This window comes from Jaculus jaculus, chromosome 1, assembly GCF_020740685.1.
Source record: "Jaculus jaculus isolate mJacJac1 chromosome 1, mJacJac1.mat.Y.cur, whole genome shotgun sequence".
NCBI classification, from domain to species: domain Eukaryota; kingdom Metazoa; phylum Chordata; class Mammalia; order Rodentia; family Dipodidae; genus Jaculus; species Jaculus jaculus.
Window position 1 is genome coordinate 326,328,232 of NC_059102.1, and position 22,055 is coordinate 326,350,286.

The 22,055-nt window shown below is 38.5% G+C and overlaps 1 protein-coding gene across 1 annotated transcript in view; it reads left to right on the plus strand.

The window, feature by feature from the left end:
- Positions 1-22,055, plus strand: part of Dnah14 (dynein axonemal heavy chain 14) — a 278,677-nt gene that overhangs the window by 80,382 nt on the left and 176,240 nt on the right. Inside the window, exons 21-31 of the mRNA XM_045144175.1 lie at positions 725-846; positions 6,052-6,223; positions 8,684-8,788; positions 8,869-8,987; positions 10,255-10,329; positions 12,891-12,978; positions 15,003-15,256; positions 16,945-17,176; positions 17,927-17,980; positions 19,478-19,623; positions 21,835-21,903. Coding sequence (XP_045000110.1) covers positions 725-846; positions 6,052-6,223; positions 8,684-8,788; positions 8,869-8,987; positions 10,255-10,329; positions 12,891-12,978; positions 15,003-15,256; positions 16,945-17,176; positions 17,927-17,980; positions 19,478-19,623; positions 21,835-21,903 — 1,436 coding nt within the window. The remainder of the gene's footprint in view (positions 1-724; positions 847-6,051; positions 6,224-8,683; positions 8,789-8,868; positions 8,988-10,254; positions 10,330-12,890; positions 12,979-15,002; positions 15,257-16,944; positions 17,177-17,926; positions 17,981-19,477; positions 19,624-21,834; positions 21,904-22,055) is intronic.

Sequence of the window (22,055 nt, forward strand, 5' to 3'; positions counted from 1 at the left end):
TTACTTGTAAATGCAAAAACATTTAGGGAAAATGTCATCAGGTGGGACTTAAAGAGAAAATTCAATGCAATGGATTATATTGTCTATCGATAAGGTATAGTAAATTTTGAAAAAAGATAAAGAGAGAAATAAAAAGGTAAAACTTACAAAAATGAAAAAGAAATATACAGGAAATATAATCCAAAATGCTGAACCTATAGGGTAAGGATATAGATTCCTTTGGAAATATGCCCAAGAAAGGTCTAGCTGGGTCATGAGGTACTTCAATTTTTAGCTTCTTGAGAAAAGCTGATTTCCATAGTGGCTGCACTAGTTTACATTCTTCCAACAGTGAACAAGAATCTCCCTTTCCCTCAACCTCGCCGGCATTTGCTGTCATTAGTTTTCTTGATGATAGCCATTCCAACTGGGATGAGCTGAAAATCTCAAAGTAGTTTACTTTGAGTTCTCCTGATGGCTAAGCGTGATGAGCTGGGTTTTTTTTTTTTTTAATCTGTTGGCCATTTGTGTTTCTTCTTTTTGGAACTGTCTGTTCATTTTAATAACCCATTAACTGATTGACAATTTGAGAGTTTTTTGGTGTTTAGTTTTTGTGGTTTTTTTACGGCTCTTATAATTTTTCGAATGTCAATATTAGAGTCACTTTTGACCTCTGTTTTATTACACTATTCTAATAAATTCATGTTTTAGATTCTTATGTATATGTATTTTTTTATCTGAATAGGACCTTGTGAATGAGTGGGATCAAAATTTACGTATCTTCTCTCAAACCCTTGAAGAATGGATTCTTTGTCAAAGAAACTGGCTTTATCTCGAGCCAATCTTTTATTGTATAGAAATAAAAAGGTAAGACTATCAAAATTTAGCATATACAGATTTTGAAAGTATATAAAGAATTTAGTCTCTATATTCTTTGAGAAATCATGTCATGAATGAACAAAGTAACCTACCTATAGATGTAAAAATATAATCTGCTAAACCATGATTGTTTTTTCATTGATAAAAAATTATAAGCATCATCTATTTTACAAAGCCTAATTTCTTTAATTGTCAACATAAAGCTATGAAAAATCTTGAGGGTGTCAAACATAACATTGCAATACTTAAACCACAATATTTGTGAATGTTTAGTTCTGTATTATTAGTATGGTTTTGATGAGAATAATAAACATATTTTTAGAAGCATTCACACATCAGTGTGTAGTTTTTGCTTTGAACTAGGTAGAAGAAAAGCAATATTTGGCAATTGGTAAACATTACATTTTCCTTTCCTAGGACTCAAATTAATTGACTTCTAACTTTTATAAGTGATTGGTCTTTGGGGTTCTTAAATTGAGACAGGTGAGCGATTTAGGAAGACTCTACACTATCAACAGTAATTCAGTCAAGCTAGTCTAGGAGCCATTCTGAATAAGATAGGAAGTCAGGAATCATGCACTTGGAAAGCCTATCAGAGTTGAGGAGGTCTAAGAATATCAGATTAAGTAATAAACTTTATTTTTGGAGCAAAAGTCTTCAAAAATTAACCCACATAACAAAGGAGTAAACCTCTTATGGTTGCCACAACATTTATTCTTTTTTTTGTGTGATTTTTTTTTTATTTTTTTTATTTTTATTATTTTTAATTTTTATTAACATTTTTCATGATTATAAAATATATCCCATGGTAATTCCCTCCCTCCCCACCCCCACACTTTCCCGTTTGAAATTCCATTCTCCATCATATTACCTCCCCATTACAATCATTGTAATTACATATATACAATATCAACCTATTAAGTATCCTCCTCCCTTCCTTTCTCCACCCTTTATGTCTCCTTTTCAACTTACTGGCCTCTGCTATTAAGTATTTTCATTCTCACACAGAAGCCCAGTCATCTGTAGCTAGGATCCACATATGAGAGAGAACATGTGGCACTTGGCTTTCTGGGCCTGGGTTACCTGACTTAGTATAATACTTTCCAGGTCCATCTATTTTTCTGCAAATTTCATAACTTCATTTTTCTTTACCACTGAGTAGAACTCCATTGTATAAATGTACCACATCTTCATTATCCACTCATCTGTTGAGGGACATCTAGGCTGGTTCCATTTCCCAGCTATTATAAATTGAGCAGCAATAAACATGGTTGAGCATGTACTTCTAAGGAAATGAGATGAGTCCTTTGGATATATGCCTAGGAGCGCTATAGCTGGGTCATATGGTAAATCAATCTCTAGCTGTTTTAGGAACCTCCACACTGTTTTCCACAATGGCTGGACCAGATTGCATTCCCACCAGCAGTGAAGAAGGGTTCCTTTTTTTCCACATCCCCGCCAACATTTATGATCATTTGTTTTCATGATGGTGGCCAATCTGACAGGAGTGAGATGGAATCTCAATGTAGTTTTAATCTGCATTTCCCTGATGACTAGTGACGTAGAACATTTTTTTAGATGCTTTTATGCCATTCGTATTTCTTCCTTTGAGAACTCTCTATTTAGCTCCATAGCCCATTTTTTGATTGGCTTGTTTGATTCCTTATTATTTAACTTTTTGAGTTCTTTGTATATCCTAGATATTAATCCTCTATCAGATATATAGCTGGCGAAGATTTTTTCCCATTCTGTAGGTTGCCTCTTTGCTTTTTTCACTGTGTCCTTTGCGGTGCAAAATCTTTGTAATTTTATTAGGTCCCAGTGGTTAATCTGTGGTTTTATTGCCTGAGCAATTGGGGTTGTATTCAGAAAGTCTTTGCCAAGACCAATATGTTGAAGGGTTTCCCCTACTTTTTCCTCTAGCAGTTTCAAAGTTTCCGGTCTGATGTTAAGGTCTTTAATCCATTTGGACTTAATTCTTGTGCATGGCGAGAGAGAAGAATCTATTTTCATCCTTCTGCAGATATTTATCCAGTTTTCAAAACACCATTTGCTGAAGAGGCTGTCTCTTCTCCAATGAGTATTTTTGGCATTTTTATCGAATATCAGGTGGCTATAGCTACTTGGGCTTACATCTGGGTCCTCTATTCTGTTCCACTGATCTACATGTCTGTTTTTGTGCCAGTACCATGCTGTTTTTGTTACTATGGCTCTGTAGTATAGGTTAAAATCAGGTATGGTGATACCACCAGCCTCTTTTTTGTTGCTCAGTATTATTTTAGATATTCGAGGTTTTTTGTGATTCCAAATGAAGTTTTGGGTTGTTTTTTCTATTTCCATGAAGAAAGCCTTTGGAATTTTGATAGGGATTGCATTAAATGTGTAGATTGCTTTAGGTAAGATTGCCATTTTCACGATATTGATTCCTCCAATCCAGGAACAAGGGATGTTTCTCCACTTTCTAGTGTCTTCTGCAATTTCTTGCTTGAGTGTTTTAAAGTTCTCATTGTATAGATTCTTTATTTCCTTGGTTAGGTTTATTCCAAGGTATTTTATTTTTTTTGATGCAATTGTGAATGGGAGTGATTCTCTGATTTCATCCTCTGTGTGTTTGTTGTTAGCATATATGAAGGCTACTGATTTCTGTGTATTTATTTTGTATCCTGCTACATTGCTGTAGGTTTTGATCAGCTCTAACAGCTTGCTAGTAGAGTCTCTAGGGTCCTTTATGTATAGAATCATGTCATCTGCAAATAATGATAAAACATTTATTCTTAAATTGATACTTTAATTTTATTTTTGCCAAAGATTTTTTCCATTAATAGAAAGAGCAGACTCTTAGAGAGTTCAAAACATCACTGAGTTATTCTTTTACATAATTTGCTGACATTGGAAACTAGACTTTTATTTAAGAGTTGCTGAGGGTACCTACACAAAGGTCCAAGTTAATAAAAAATTAATCAATAATGCACTTTTAACTAATGAAAAATGATGGGACCTAGGATAAATGGAAAAGATATGAATAGGAAGAAGCAAGAGAGTCATGAGGGGAGAATTCTGGAAAAATAATCTGTGAGGGCTACACTGCAACCTCCCAGAGACATGAGGAAGGGATTTAATGGACCAAGGGCAGAAGGGTTGGAATTTCCTTCATGATAGGATTTTTGATGAGTTGCAGAAACTTTATATAGCATCACTCAAGATGGGGAAAGAGATAATGCTAGAGAGTTTGAAATTTATTGCCCTGGAGTATGGGAGCATTAAAAACTAAGGCCTTTTTCTCTGCAGAATTCTAAAGCAGCTTTTGATAGCAGTGCAAGAAAGAAGTGAAATTATGATGGAGACATTTTTCAAAATCTGGAAACGTTCATAGTTGTCAGAACTTTGGGGGAGGCATTATTGGCATCAGGTGGGTCAGGGGCCAAGGAGGATATTCGATATCCAGTAATGCTGAAAAGCAACCTCCAACACACACAAAAAGAATTTTCTCTTCCAAAATGTCAACAGTGCTAAGGAAGATAAGAAATTCCAACTCAGATAGTTCTGAAAGATGCTTCCAAATAAGAGCTATCTCAAATGCCTGTCGGCCAGAACACTGAATCCCTGAAGTACACCATTTAAAGGAGAGCATGAAAATTGGTATAGGAGGTCAGCTGGAAGGAGGAGGAGCATGGCACAGTACAGAGGATCCTGCTGAAGGGATGCCAGAGGTGCCAGCAGTGAGTCCTGTAGACATCTGCCATGCTAGAGGGCACTCAAGAAGCAGACAGGTATCAGGTGACAATAGCTAAACGAAAAGAAAGACTTCTCTGATTTCCTCTCCACTTCAGGTTCCAAGCCATGAGGGCTTCTGTGCATGGCGTCGGAAATCTAGGGGAGCAGAGAAAGTGAAAAACCATAGATCTTTTGAAAACACTCCCTTCACTCAATCCCAACAATAGAAATAAAACTAATATATCAATGGAGTATGCCATTTGCAAGTATTACTTTTTCTGTCCAATGGATAAAAATAATAACATTCTGAGGCTGGAGAGATGGCCTGGCAGTTAAGCTCTTGCCTGTGAAGCCTAAGGACCCCAGTTCAAGGCTCCATTCTCCAGGACTCATGTTAGCTAGATGCACAAGGGGGCGCACACATCTGGAGTTCATTTGCAGTGGCTGGAGGTCCTGGCGTGCCCATTCTCTCTCTCCTTCTATCTGCCCATCTCTCCCTCTCTCTCTGTCACTCTCAAATAAATAAATTAAAATAAAAAAATTAAAATAATAATAACAATAACATTCTCTAAAGGAAATAAAGCTGATACCTGCCTTATTTTTTTATTCTCTTAGATGATCATCAACAGAATTTGGATTTTATTATGTACTTTATTTTATTATGTACTCTATTTTATTATGAAGTATTATTATATACTTCTATGTCCCTGCCCCTAGACAGAATGTCCCCTCTGCCTTCTTTTCATATATGTACATATAAAAGCTGTGTCTATTTAAAACCCATTTCATACAGCTTCTCCAGAGAAACTATCCCAAGATCCCAGTGCAGCTGTTTCTGTTAGTCAGCTTTCTGTTACTATGACAGAATACCTGGGGTAATCAACTTTCAAAGAATAAATATTTTGGCTCATGGTTTTGCAAGTTTCAGCCCATGGTTGCTTTGGGCTGGTAGTAGTAGCACAGATCATGATGTTGGAAGCACACAACAGGCCTTTTATCTCACTGTGGCCATGGCCGGGAACAGAAGATGGGGCTGGAGTTTCAAAATCTGTTCAAGGCACACAGTCAATGACCTCACTTCTTCCACTTCCTAAAAGCTCCTCCACTCCCCACTCCCATGGTGCCATAGACTGGGAACACATTTGCTTTTGGTCAACATCCTAGACAATAGCACCACTGAGATTCAAAAAATCACTCCTACTTACTTTATGTAGAATTGTTGTATATCTAATTTCTATCATACAGTAAATAGTATCTTGTTAAAGCATAGTTGTATTATAATTTATCCTGGGTATTTTTATCATGTACATAGCTATTACGGAAGAGAGAATTTAAAATGTTTTTAATGACTGAACAAAAAAAATGAAATGTATCAAAATTGTTTTATAAACTCAATAGGATTCTTTGGCAAATACATTCATATTATAGAGTTTAATCATAACACTTTCAAAAATAGTCACATCTAACTTTATTTTTCAGGCAGCTTCCATCAGAATCAAAACTTTTCTCCCAGGTGATCAGTATGTGGAAAGAAATAATGTCAAGAGTACAAAACAAGCTGGATGTGTTACCTATAACCATCTCTTCAGGAGTCATTGAAACTCTACAAAATTGCAATACTATTCTAGAACACATAAAGAAAAGTCTTGAGGTAAAACTATAGCAATCAAAGTGTAGCCTCCTTTAGATCTACAAAAGTACTGTAATGCCCTATAGAAACTAACACCAATGCCAACTTCCTCCTTTACTCTCACTGTCAGCCACTTTTCCAACCCTAAGTACTAGGTAGTGAGTGGGGCTAATGAAAATGCCATCAAAAGAAAAATGTGGACAGACTAGTCTAAATGATTCTCATGTAAAGTACAAAGGTTTAAGTACCTGTGTTCTCTTAAGGTAAGAATAAATATTGCCCCCCTTGTGGTTTTTGTTCTAAAATAGAATGCATTTAACTCCTAAGAGCTGGCACAAAGAAAGTAGTTGATGAGGGTAATTTGTTTCATTAATGCTACCATTATTATTAAGTTGATAGGCTCAACAAGAGTTAAATTACTGATTATATATTTTTACATTTTTAGAATATTAAATTGTCAGATAAATAGTTATATCTTTAAATAATGCTATGGTAGTTTTTTTTATTTTTATTTATTTGAGAGTGACAGCCAGAATGAGAAAGAGACAGATTGGTACAGAATGGGTACACCAGGGCCTCCAGCCGCTGCAAACGAACTCCAGATGCATGTGCCACCTTGTGCATCTGGCTTACATAGGTCTTGGGGAATCAAGCCTTGAACAGGGGTCCTTAGGCTTCACAGGCAAGCACTTAACCACTAAGCTATCTCTCTAGCCTCTGGTGTGGTAGTTTGAATGTTAATGTATGCCCCCCATAGTCTGAGGTATTTTGGATTAACTTTGCAACTTGAATCTCTAGCAGTCTGCTGGAGGGTGTGTCACTGGGAGTGGATCTTAAGTCCAGCCCTGTGGTTATGTTCAGAGAAGTTTGAACTCTGACTGTTTGTGCTTGCTAGACCAATAAAAACATCAATAACCATCAAGTAAAACATCAAACAACTGCCACTGAAATCCAACATCCATAACCAGTAACAACAGTTTCTGGATTTTCAATTTCCTTCCTCCAATTGTCTGAGAAGCCAGGGAAAACTTCTATTCCTAGCCAACAGCACTCCATGGTAGCCTTTTTACAGTCCTGGTATATCCAAAGCATCTTTGGGTATCCATTGCAAAGCACAGTCTATCCTACAATGGCCTCATCCATCTCTCTATCAGGGTGATCATATCTGCCTCACTTGCTGCATCTCAGCAGCTCCTAGAACTGTGTGCACTTCATGACCCACTTCCGTGCATTTTTCATGCTTCCAAAAACCAATACCAGGTATTCAGGCATACAGCCAATGTGATCCTAGTTACTCAGGAAATAAAGCCAACAATTGACAAATAGGACCTCATAAAATTTAAGTTTTGGTACACCATGATAAGCAGTTGAGTGTAAAGGATGTCTACAGAGTGGGAGAAATATTTTTGCCAACTATGTATCTAACCAAAGATTAATATCTAGAACAATATATAAAGAACCCAAAAATGTAACATAAAGCAAACAAACACCCCATCAATAAATGGACTAAGAAATGCATAATTTGCAAAAGAAGAAAGACAAATGGTTAATTAACATATGAGAAAAGAAATTATGTACAGAAGCAAAATAAATTAGTGGGATGGATGTAAGCAAAAGAGGTTAGGGGGTTGTATTGTGTGCAGTATATACCTGTAAGCGATTATTTTTAACTTTAAAAGGAGTAGCTGAAGATTGAAGGAAAATGAGAATAAATTACAGAGGGCAGCGGCTATGCAAGTACCCTTCAACATGAAGACTGAGCCTCCTGTTAAAGTTGGCAGAGACTAGATGATAGCTCCCAGGAGGTCTGAGATGAATAGATGTTGAATTAGTACACTATCTTTTTAAGAACTTTGAGAGGATGGACAGCAGCTAAAGTACAGCAAAGGGAGAAAGAGGGAATTTTTGTTGTGAGAGAAATTTAATTTAAGGGGGAGGCTTAGCAAGGGGGAGACTGAGGAGGTAGGAGAATAATGAAGAAACTGGTGTCACCTGACATGAATAAATGAGTATCTTTCTCTGAAAAGAAGAAAACATTTAAGATGGGAATGAAGTTGTGGGGAGAGGTGGGAAATGTAGGTGCTTTTGTATAGTAGGGTATGAGGTCATTTGTACAACGAGGACTTTCTCTGAGGTAATGACTTCACACATAGGGAAATGGGGCAGAAAGTTGCAAGCATGAGGAATTTTTACTACTAATAATAAAACACATTGTCTTATCAGTAATAAGGCAGTAGATGCGGGGGATTGTTTGTTAGCTTACTTTTGCTTTGGTCCTCATCTAGTTTTGCTTTACTAAAAAAGTTATTCAGCAACTTAGGTTTAGTTTTCACTGAGCTGGACTGTGATTTTGGCTGGAATTTATATGTATTACATATGTATTATATATATATATTTTTTTTTATATTATAGGCCCAAATGTAAATCCTATAAGTTTAGGTATATATTTTTTTGAATTGCATTTATTCTGGTTTTTAACAGGATTACCTTGAAATTAAACGAATGATTTTCCCAAGATTTTACTTTCTCAGCAATACTGAGCTTCTCGAAGTGCTAGCCAACAGCAAAAATCCTGAATCTGTGCAGGTAATGGCATCGCTCAGCTCAGACTTTTTCCTCACTTGGTCAGGATTCCACTGTCTTACTAACATGCTGTTTCTTGGCAGCCTTACCTTGTGAAATGTTTTGAAAACATAAAGCAAGTGCTGATATGGAAAGAAGAAGTTGGCCCGCCTGCAGTGAAAATGCTCATATCTGCGGAAGGAGAAGGTGTTTTGCTCTCGAAGTATGAGGACCATGCAAAGAGAAACCTCTGATTTGTTCTTTGATAGTCACGACATCACACGCAAATATGCTCTTCAAGCTATTTCTTCACACTGCCTATGGAAATGCACTTCTGACGTCACACCACAGCATGCATGCTCTCTTCTCATTTTTGTTTCAATGTGAAGTAAAACAAAAAAAAATTAATCTTCAGACACTGGGAAACTAATATCCATCAGTTTTTTACTACACCAGAAATCTTGAAGTAAACTGCAAGAAGTTTCCCTATTTTAGTTTTTTTTAATTATTTGGAGGCTATTTTTTTTACATTTTCATACATATACATTGCTACATGTCATATGCACCCACCTTACTCTCTCTTACTCCCCTAGTCTCATAGTACCCCTTCTAAGCACTTGTAAGAGAAGAAAATGACTCCTTGTCCCCCAGAAACCACTAACTCACCTGAGCTCCTTAAGGGGGTGGGGGGCGGCCTCATAAGCGCCTCCCCTATCTAGAAGAGAATAATGATTGGTCCCATTATGTGCAAGTTATGTGCAGGTAACCACACTTTTATTTTTAAGATGCTGTGTCCACGCCATATCCAACAAAGCTTCTAACCCAACTTGCTTTCTTTTGTGTTTGTTTTTTTGTTTTTGTTTTCCGAGGTAGGGTCTCGCTGTAGCCCAGGCTGACCTGGAATTCTCTATGTAGTCTCAGGGTGGCCTCGAACTCACGGTGATCCTCCTACCTCTGCCTCCCGAGTGCTGGGATTAAAGGCGTGTGCCACCATGCCTTCTTTATCTTCTGATTTTCCTAGAGGTTTGCCTGAAAAACGATGTGGAAAACATACTGTAGAGCTTTAGGGAATTCTCTTGTCAAAACTATGAATATATATCATGTTTGGATTCTACATAAAATATGAATGAGATATAAATTGTTTCACAATATATTTTTTGAATAATCATGATTCTGTTAAAAATAAGCAAGTTGGAGCTGGGCGTGGTGGCACACGTCTTTAATCCCAGCACTCGGGAGGCAGAGGTAGAAGGATCACAGTGAGTTCGACGCCACCTTGAGACTACATAGTGAATTCCAGGTCAGCCTGAGCTAGACTGAGACCCTACCTCGGAAAACAAAAACAAACAACAACAACAAAAAAGAATTGTAGTCCTTTGACCCATAAGTAATATAAGTACATAGCAAACTTGTTTTACAAGTTTCTACAGGGCTGAAATGTTATGATTTATAATATTACAGTAATCTTCATGTTTTTAAACAAATTATAGGAAAATTCGTGTGAGAACTGCTGTAGAACAGTGGCTGATAAATGTAGAGAAAAGCATGTTTGATGTGATAAAAAAGTAAGTACAAGTTTTAAATCCCAAAATTAGATAATACACATACATATTGTACTGGGTTAGCTACCAGTGTAAATGGAGCATTCTTGGAAACATTTGGGTTGGGTTTTATTAAAATTCATCATGAACTTTACTGCATGAACAAAGCACATGTTGGTCATATTCCCATCGGATTATACTCTGATGTCCCCTCTCCCCCACCCCCATTCCCCTGAGGACCCTCCTCAGTGGGGTTATTGGTATTCACTGTGGGGTCATGAATTCATCAGTCAGTCTTTATAGGGGAGGACAATGCCTTGGGATACTCCTCATGCTGTGGCTCTTAAAATCTTTAGGCCCCCCTCTTGTGCAATGTTCCCTGTGCCTTGGCAAGAATGAAATCAGCCTACTTTAGTGTGAAGCACTCTGCAGCCCCTTAATTTCTGCTCTGGTTAGTTTGGAGTCTACTCAGTGCTATCGCCATCTCCCTGGAGCTGGTTGTCAGGCTAGCAATGAGAGCACCCACCGCTGGTATCTAGATTGCCACTTCCTCTGTAATGTCTTCTGGACCCTGGCAACTGTGATAGGGGTGGCTTGTCTCCTGCTAGGCCATTAGATGTTTTTTTTTCTTGATACATTGGTGGATTTTGATTATCCCTTGGCATTTGCTGCCATCTGTAAAAAGAAGCAAATCCTCAAACCAAGAGTGAGAACAACATAAACTAAAGGGGATAAGTATCTGGAGTTTGTTTGCAGTGCTGGAGGCCTGGCATGCCCATTCTCTCTCTGTGTCTGCCTCTTTCTCTCCCCCCCCCCATTTAAAATAATAAAAGTAAAAATGTTTTCTTTTAAAGAAATGAGCTTACAGATAATCTGCTAATTCTATGTGGGTTTTTTTGAGGAATTCTCATACTTTTCCATAATTGTTATTTTAATTTATATTTCCACTCACAGTGTTCAAGGGTCCTCTTTTCTCCACAGCATCACTCCACAACACCACGACTTACTGACTGACTTTTTGATAGCAGCCATTCTAATAGGTGCTGTACACCAGTAATCACTAGAAAACTAGCATTTCCCTGATCTCCCTAGTGATGGTTGAGAACTTCTGCATATACCTGCTGGCCATTTGTATTTCTTCACTTGGATAATTTCTAGTTATGTGTTTCCCTAAATTCTAATGGGCTCATTTGTTATCTTGATGTTCAGTTTAGTGTCCTATATATCTCATTGTCAGATGCATGGTTGACAAATACCCTTCCTCAGGCTATGGATTGTATCTTCCCTCCAATAATTGTTACATTGCTATACAGAAGCCTTTTAGTTTGACTCACTCCACTTTGGTTTTTGTTGCATATGCTTTCAGACTTATTATATGCAAGGAATCTGTGATAGACCAGTGTCATGATGCTTTCCCCATTATTTTGTTCTATTGATCTTATAATTTCAAATCTTACATTTAAGCCTTTATTCCATTGTGAGTTGTTTTTAATATTCTTATTTATTTGAGAGATAGAGAAAGAAGGGAGAGAGAGAGAGGAAGAGGATGGGCTCCAGGGTCTCCTGTCACTGCATACAAAATCCAGACATATGGGCTATTATGCGTGTCTGGCTTTATGTGTGTACTGGGGCCTCAAACCTGGGTAATAGGCTTTGAAGGAAAGTGTCTTCAACCGCTGAGCCATGTCCCAGCCCAATCACTGATTTTTATAGATGGACAAGGAAAGGCTCTAGTTTCATTCTGCGTGTAAATAGTCCTTTTCATTTATCAAAGTAACTTTCTGTTCTCCATTATTTGTTTTTATCACATTTGTAGAAAATCAATTGGCCACAAATATGTGGATTTATTTAGCTATGTCTGGCTTTTTTATATGGTGTTATAGTCCTTCTCCCTGTAAGCACAAAGCACCCAACCAGAAGCAACTGATGGGAGGAAGGTATTTATTTTGACACAGAGTCTCAGTGGGAAGCTCTGTGATGGTAGGAGACAGCATGGCATGAGCAGAAGCTGGACATCACCTCCTTGCCAACATCAGGTGGACAACAAAAGTAGGAAAGTGAGCCAGACTCTAGCAAAGGAGAGCTGGCTATAACATCCTTAAGCCTGCCCCAAACTAAACACCTCCTCCAACAAGGATCCACCTCCCAAATTACCATCAGCTGGGAACCAAGCATTCAAAACACATGAGTTTATGGGGGACACATAATTTAAACCACTACAAATGCTTGGGATTATAGGTGTGTGCCACCTCACCCAGCTTACTGTAGAAATAATTTTTAAATGCAAATTTTGCCCTGCCCTTGATAGCATTTGTGATTCAGAGCTAACCATGTGTCTTCTCCTAACCTAATACATATTTTTTTTGCCAACCCAGAAACTAACTTTCCTCAGTAGAAAAGAACAGATCATATTATAATGAAACTTAAGGAATATGCACTACACATGGACACATAGGCCCAAATTAAAACAAAACAGCCAGAGAACTTAAAGGAAAATTCCCCCCTTGGCCTTATCATTATTGGTCATTAGATGACCACCATCAGTGATTCACTGTGGGTAACATAAATGTATTTTTGGTTTGTAGATTAATAGCTAAAGGAATGGAAGACTGGGACAACCAAACGTTTTCCCAGTGGATAATGATGCATCCAGGACAAGTGGTCCTCACTGTGGTAAGTTAATGCTGTCTTTATATATATATATATTTCATTTGTGGGTACAGTGATAAGAAAGAAAAATATGGGAATGGACTATTATGAGTGAGACTGATACTTGTCAGTTATTTTGAAACACTATACTGCTGCCCTTGAGACATTCATTCCAGCTACAAAGCCTCAGAGGAGAACATCCACCATAGGGGAGATTGTGAGCTTGATTTTATTTATTTACTCACTTATTGTTATTAATAATTATTAATTAATTATTATCAATTGCTATGTCATAGATGAATCTATATGGACATTCTCAACAGCCGATGTTTAGCCATTACATGATCCCCACTCCCTCAAAGATGTCTTTTTACATCTACTCAGACTCCACTGTAACATAACCCTGACTTAATTTTGCTCCTGCCCCCTTTCCAAACCTCAGCCTCTAGCCACCCACTGATTTGCTGATTGCAAGCCTGTAACATCCTTTAAGAGTTCGTTTCTGGGGCTAGGAAGATGGTTCAGCAGTTAAGAGTGCTTGCCCCTTAAACGAGAGCACACCTCTCAAGCCAGAGACACCAGATCTGATTCCCCAGAAAACTCACATATAGAGCTGGATGTGATCACTTATGTCTGTAACCTGTCCACCGGGAACAGACATGGGAGAATCACTGGGGCACGGGGAGAGACTCTGTCTCCAGGAAATCTGCCGATGAGTGATAAGAGAAGGACTCCCAATGTTTTCTTCTGGCCTCCACACACATGCACATGGGACACACACATCTGCAACACACACATGCATATAGCACACATCACCTACACCATACATACCACACCATACATCACACACATGAAAAAGAAAAGAGTTTCTGCTGCTTGTGAAGAAGAGAGCTGGTTGGTACACTGCATTTCCTATTCTACGTGCTCTTACCTTGCTCTGAGAAGTCTCTTCATGACATATAGTGCCTCTATGCTAATCATTCCCTTGTGTATAATTTTATAGCTCTAGTTGTGTGTTTTAGGCATTTTAAATTCAACAAAGACTCAAAATAATTATGTCCCCTCATCAAAAACATGCTTTTCTTCCAGAAGAGGGAATGGACTAACCATCTACCCAATTTTACAAGCTTATAGCTGTAAGCTGTCCTAATTTCTTGCCTTCCTTTAACCCTGAGAGTCAACCTGACCTTAAGCTTCTTAACACAGCTTCATAACACAGCTCATATATATGACATATGTGATATATATGATATGCATGAAAACAGAATGAGTGTGAAAGATGGGTCACTTATATAAATATATTGCTGACTACAATTGCACACAATTTGTAGTTGGTATATACTCTTGAATTTAATGACAAAAACATTAACCTTATCTTGGAGTTTTCTACCACTGTTAGTATACTTATTATGTGCTGATGAGGTATTAAGATTCAGAAAGTATAAATAAGCATCAATCAAAATTGAGTCTTGGGGCTGGAGAGGTGGCTTAGCGGTTAAGCACTTGCCTGTGAAGCCTAAGGACTCCGGTTCGAGGCCTGATTTCCCAGGACCCACATTAGCCAGATGCACAAGGGGTGTCTGGAGTTTGTTTGCAGTGGCTGGAGGCCCTGGCTCATTCTCTCTCTCTATCTGTCTCTTTCTCTCTGTGTGTCTGCCGCTTTCAAATAAATAAATAAACAAAAAATTTTTTAAAAAAAGAAAAATTGAGTCTTTAACTTTCAGATACACACATACTCTCTTTATGCACAAAAGCACTCATATATACATATATTTCCTGAAAACATGTTTTAATTGAAAAGAAATGTCTGGAGCTGGAGAGACGGCTTAGTTGTTAAGGCACTTGCCTGCAACGTCTAAGGACCCATGTTTAGATCCCACATAAGCCAGATGCACTAAGATGACTCAAGCACAAGGTCACACGTGCCCACTAGATGGCATAAGCATCTGGAGTTTGATTTCAGTGGCTGAGGCCCTGGCATACCAATTCTCTCTGTCTCTCTAAAAAAAAAAGTCTGAACTAGCCTATGTATCCTTTCTTTTTTACAGAGCCAGATCATGTTTCATAATGATTGTGTCAACAGCTTTACAGGCTCTCATTCCAGAAAAGAATTGGAGGAAGTCCATGCTGGTGTGGTCTATTGTCTTGGTGAGGTGTCAAAGCTGGTAGTGCAGACTACTAATAACGCTCGAACAAAAACTGTGCTGGGGGGACTGCTCACCCTTTATGTTTACTCCAGAGACATTGTAACTGATTTGCTACTTAAAAATATCTTCAGTGCAGAGGATTTTGAGTGGACAAGGTACGTAGCTGTAAATCCCAGTTATATACAATACAACTTCTCACAGACGTATCTTTAGGTGAATCTATTCTCTGCTTCAAACTTCTTCAGTCTCAAGTAGCAGTATTTCAGGAATTTGCTGAAATCCTAAGCCCACAGGATTGGAGTGTCATCTTACTCTGTCCTCTCCTCGTTGTCTTTTCTGTGATCTTCCTGACCCAGTAAGGGTCTCCTCCAATTGCTTTCTCTTGCCAATCAGCCAGGGAGCACTTAGTGGTGGGTAACAAGAGGTGTCCCTAGTTCCTCTTCTCCCCTTGTGCTGACAATTATGGAATAGGCAAGGTTGAGAAAACAAATAGAACATTTCCAGCCAGCTCCCTAACTGAGAAACTACATGCCTCCCACCTGGGATCAATTGAGAAGGAATGAAAGCACAGAAAAAAAGAGGCGCTACCTCAGGTGAGAAGAGAAGACAACATCATTTTCCTACAACTTTTCTCTGATTTTCCTTATGGCTTTATGTTCTCTCACCTAAGACTCTGCAAGATGATAGCCTACCATTTTTTAATTGCTTTGAAATTTTATTTTAAATATTTTAAATTTCTTTATGATCTTCCCTGATGTTCCCAAAAGTTGGAATGGTTGCTAAGGGCATATAAACAATTGCATAGTAGCATAAATGACAATGATAATGAGAGAATGGCAATCAAAGATGAAGATGAGTGTTGACACAAGACCCTTAGTAATTCTGAGTCGTGCCTGCTTCTACTTTTAATTCAAAAGCAGAACAACATTGAACTATTACAGCATGTGCAGATATGACTTTTTCTATTACATTGTTTTGGTGCTTTAAAATACATCAAATGTGCAATATATTCCAAAACTATCATCTTTGACATGTGTTTAAGACATGGAATACTTACAGTGAGGATATAAAATACTCAATAATGTTGCCCATAAAGCTACAAGTGGATCACAGTTTTAATTCAAAGACTTGAGAGGAAAAACTTTATTAGCTTGTGACTCCATTTTCACAGGCTAAATACAAATCAACTTCTCCAAGGTTCAGCTTTTTTGACTCTTAAAAGCAACAACAGGCTAGAAGGATGGCTTTGCCATTAACACACTTGCCTGCAAAGCCAAAAGACCCAGGTTTAATTTCCCAGGACCCACATAAGGCCAGGTAGCACATGTGTCTGGAGTTCTTTTGCAGTGGCTGGCACACCCATTCTCTCTCTCTCTCTCTCTCTCTCTCTCTCTCTCAAATAAATAAATAATAATATAATAATAATAAATCATTGGTGTATTTTATATCACTTCCCATGTATTTTAATATTTTGATCTCTGATTGTTTTGATATCATCACCCCGTTCTTTTTTTTAAATATTTTTTTGTTTATTTTTATTTAGTTAGTTGAGAGTGACAGACAGAGACAGAAAGAGGCAGAGAGAGAGAGAATGGGCACGCCAGGGCTTCCAGCCACTGCAAACGAACTCCAGACGCGTGCGCCCCCCCTTGTGCATCTGGCTAACGTGGGTCCTGGGGAATCGAGCCTTGAACCAGGGTCCTTAGGCTTCACAGGCAAGCGCTTAACCGCTAAGCCGTCTCTCCAGCCCTCAACACCCCGTACTTAAACTTGGTTATATCACTACATGTGAAAATATAAGTTTGCTCAAATAACACATGAGTGCTTAAAATGTTGCTTTCAGGCATTTGCAATATAAATGGAATGAAAAGCAAAAGCTGTGCTATGTGTCTCAAGGACATGCCTCCTTTTCTTACGGGTACGAATATTTGGGCTGCGCCCCAAGGCTGGTCATCACGCCTCTCACGGACAGGTGCTGGCTGACGCTCATGGGGGCGCTGTGCTTGAATCTGGGAGGCTGCACTGCTGGGCCCGCTGGTGTAGGGAAAACCGAGACAGTAAAAGGCCTAGCAAAAGTAAGTAGCATCCATCTTCAGAATTTGCCATCACAGAAACATTAACGTAACCTTGGCTTTATTGTACTCCTACTGCAAAGATGTTCCTTAAATTTACAAGCACATTCTTTAGGCCACACAATTGATGAATGAATTTTTTTGGAGACCAGGTATGTTCAAGAATTTGGATCTCAGGAAGCCAGTTGAACTTATTGACGTGTGATATATTGTCTGTGTGTGAGGAGAGAGTTATTAGACTAACTGATAAAAAGGCAAAAGTTTGTCACACTGTTATGTCTTCTCTTGTTTGTTTGTTTTCTTATTTGTAGATTTGTGTTAAAAACTTGACCTTGGGCTGGAGAAATGACTTAGCAGTTAAGGTGCTTGCCTGCAAAGCCAAAGGGCCTCGGTTTGACTACCTAGGACCCACATAAGCCAGATGCACAGGGTGGCACATACATCTGGAGTTTGTTTGCAGTGTCTGGAGGCCCTTGGCATGCCCATTTTGTCTCTCTCTCTCTCTCAAATAAAAAATTAAATAAAAAAAACTTGACCTTAAGGTGCATAAGCTAATCAACTATCCTAAAACAGTATATGTACATTTATACTGTACTGAGTTCTGTGAATCTCTAAATGTTGTATATAATTCATCTTTTATCCTACAAATTTGTTTCTCCAACGATTAGTAAAGTCGTTTTATTATTCCAGTAATTTTAACATTTTTGTGTCATAATTCAAGAATAATACTAAAGTAACAATTTTTCTTCCCAGGCCTTAGGTAAACATTGTGTGGTTTTCAACTGTTTTGAAGATTTGGATTATAAGGTAAAGTTTAAGCATACATACCCAGGAAGAAGTATTATAACCATAAAATAATTCACTAGAGAATGAAAAAATAAACAGAAGATTTTGGGGCTGGAGAAATGACTTAGTAGTTAAGTGCTTGCCTGTGAAGCCTATGGATCTCGGTTGGAGGCTCAATTCCCCAGGACCCATGTTAGACAGATGCACAAGGGGGCGCACGCATCTGGAGTTAGTTCACAGTGACTGGAGGCCCTGGAGCGCCCATTCTCTTCCTCTCTCTCTATCTGCCTCTTTCTCCCTCTGTCTGTCTCTCTCAAATAAATAAACAAAAATAATAAAAAGTAAAGATTTTTGTATGGAGATTTTATGTACTGATAAAACTATAAATACTGTTACTTCTTTTCGATGAATATAATAGAAACCTAAAATGTAATAGAAAATTAAAGCATTATATAACTTTGCTTTCAATAATTCACTGAATTCCATAAAACAATGGCTTTCAATCTTGAGTGGGATTCTTTGTAAGCAAAATTGTATGTGAAGCATGAATATATAACTAAATATAAATACAAAATTAAGTCTTTAGCCTACATATTTAGTTACTGAAAAGATAATTATTGGGCTGGAGAGATGACTTAGCAGTTAAGGTGTTTGCCTGCAAAGCCAAAGGACCAAGGTTTGATTCCCCAATTTCCCATGTAAACCAGATGCACAAGGTGGTGCATGCATCTGAGTTCATTTACAGTGGCTGAAGGTCCTGGCATGCCCATTCTCTCTGTCTCTCTACCTCTTTCTATCTCTCATTCTTGATCAAATATATATATATATATATATATATATATATATATATATATATATATATATACACACACACACACACACACACACACACACACACACACACACATATATAAAATTTTTTTTCCTTGGGTTTTTTGAGGTAGGGTCTCACTCTAGCCCGGGCTGACCTGGAAGTCACTCTGTAGAGAAGGAAGCCTTGCCTTCTCACACCTCCTCCATGAGGGCGTAGCTTTGAGACCCAGTGTCGTCTGCTGCTGCTTCGTGCGGGCACCAGTCAGCCTGGCCAGCAGGAGTCTGTTACTCTCCTATTTGTGTTTAGACTTTCACAAGAACCAGGCAGAGTAGTTGGCTCATATGGGTTCAAAACAACCATTAAAATGTGCAATGGAGGGCTAGAGAAATGTCTTAGCAGTTAAGGCACTTGCCTGCAAAGCCAAAGGACCTAGGTTTGATTTCCCAGGACCCACACAAGCCAGATGCACAAGGTGGCGCATGCATCTGGAGTTCGTATGCAGCAGCTGGAGGCCCTGGTGCGCCCATTCTCTATCTGTCTCTCTTTCTCTCTGCTTCATTCTCTCTTTTAAATAAATAAAATGTCAATTGGAGAAATGCAATTATGCTTCCTTGGTTTGGGTAAGCTGGGAATATAATATAATATCACAGTGAAACTTTGCGCCTTTATTCTTTCTGTAATCAATATTTTCAATTTTTTTTAAGATAATGGGAAAATTCTTCTTTGGGTTGGTTCAGTCAGGAGCTTGGTGTTGTTTTGATGAGTTCAATCGAATTGATACGGAAGTCCTCTCTGTCATTGCCTCGCAGATCCTAACAATCAAAGTGGCAAAAGACAGCTATTCTGTCAGGTACGTGTTCAAGAGCATGGGTATTTTCTGTTTAATTATTATTCAGTATTTTTGCTAGAGTCTTTAGGTGGTGTTTTGTTTGTTTGTTTTTTTATAGCACATACTACAATCAGTGGTGCATACCTTGGATGTCACCTATTTGACAAATAATTTTGAATTTTGTCTATATCTATACTTTTTTCCAATTAAAAGGTATTCAACATCTTGCCCAAGCTTTGGAATGGCCTGAGCCTACCAGGGCTGTCATGCAAATTCATTCTAGCTCTTTTATTTTTCTATCTTAAAGTTTTTTCTTTTTTAAATTTTTTTTTTCACATAGATAAGGAGAGAAGGAGAAACAATAGGCATGCCAGCTCCTCTTATAGCTGCAAATGAACTCCAGTCCCATGTGTCACTTTGTGCATATGGCTTTATGTAGGTCCTGGGGAATTGAACCCAGGCCAGCAGGCTTTGCAAGCAAATGCCTTTAACTGCTGAACTATCTCCCCAGCCCCCTATCTTAAATTTTTGTATGACATTGTTATCTTAGGATAGATACTACATTTAAAGAAATCAAACAAAAGATGTAAATTTTTTCTTCAATTCTGCATCCTTTATTAAAAAAAAAAAAAAAGAGCCAGGTGTGGTGGCACACGCCTTTAATCCAAGCACACAGGAGGCAGAGGTAGGAGGATTGCTGTGAGTTTGAGGCCACCCTGAGACTCCATAGTGAATTCCAGGTCAGCCTGGGCTAGAATGAGACCCTACCTCGAAAAACCAAAATAAAAAAAATTAATTAAAAAAGTCATACTGGCTACATACCTGAAAACCTCTTCTTGTCTTCACTCTGAGTTAAGGTGTTATTTTGAAAACCTGTAATAACTACATGTTTGTTAGGATCACTAATATTTGGTAATATAAGCAATTTCCTGTTCAGATAAATTCAGGAACACACCTGATTTATTTTGTGGATATAAATGGGTTTGTGGACTAAAAGTTGATGTATTATCTCATACATCATGTGAATGTATACTACTCATATAATACTCATATAATACTCATGTGAATGTATACTACCTCTGATGAATTTTCTTCCAACTGTTAAAATTGGTGTCATCAGGCCTCACAGTTCTGAGTAGATACGGCTAGGGCACAGTAACCCACATCTCACTACGCTTCTCTGTAACTTTGCCTCCACAAAGATTCCCTCATTTATGAACAGGAATTCCCAGGGTTTGTCCCAGTTACTATTTTTCTCATGCTTTGACTAACCTCTTTGGGATCTGCTCTATACGAAATCACTGTAGGTTTTCTCTCCATTGTGTCTACCAGTCATGCCAATGACAGATACCAATGTCTTTGCCAAGGGTTCTATCTCTCAGTGGTCCCAATGTTTATTTAAAAAAAAATGTTTTATTGGGCTGGAGAGATTGTTTAGTAGTTAAGGCACTTGCTTGCAAAGCCACAGGACCCAGGTATGATTCCCCAGGACCCACATAAGCCAGATACACAAGGTGGTGCATGTGTCTCAAGTTCACTTGCAGAGGCTGAAAGCCCTAGCATGCTCTCACTTGCTCTCTTCCCCCCCCCCTTTTTTTCTTTCTGTCTCAAAAAAATAAATAATTTTTAAATTTAAAATATTTTATTTATTTTGAGAAAAAGATAGGCATACAACAAGAGAGAAAGAGAATGAGAATGGGCGTGCCAGGGCCTCTAGCCACCTTGTGCATCTAGATTTACGTGGGTACTGGGAAATTAAACCCTGGTCCTTAGGTTTCGTAGGCAAGTGCCTTAACCACTGAACCACCTCTCCAGCCTGCTCCCAATGTTTTCTAACTATGAGGAGCCTCAGGAAGCTGTGTTCCAAGGGGAAACTCTGTGCTGTTCCCACTGTGTTCCACTGAGTCTTCCAGGCCCAGCTCTGTCATTCCCAGTGGGTTTCTTAAGGTCCTTTCCTATAGAAATCAACTCTTGATGGTGCCTTCCAGCAGCAGGTCCCAAAGAGCAACTCAGACTTCTTTGGACATGATCAACCGTATCTGGATCCCAGCAGGACTCATGGCTTTGGTTCAACATGAACCTGCTCCTGCACCCCTCCCTTTTCCAAATGCTTTCCCGTAGTTTTGTTTGCATTTAAATGTCACAGGCTTTGAGAAAGTTCCCAAGTTTACTGTCATTTGAGCATTCCTTGACCTAGAGAAAATGGTTTTAATGATGAATAATGTCTTTTAGGTTCGTACTGGATGGAAGGGAAATGCGCATTAACATGTCATGTGCATTATTTATCACCATGAACCCAGGGTAAGTAGTAGTGGATGTGGTGAGATTGCACACAGACCAAAACCCTTCTGTGAAATCATGTCCAAAGGCGGTGTTATCTGACACTGCGTGTCTCATTCACCCCACAGACTCCTGAGCGCCCCCAGTACCACACCACTTAGGAAAGATGTGCC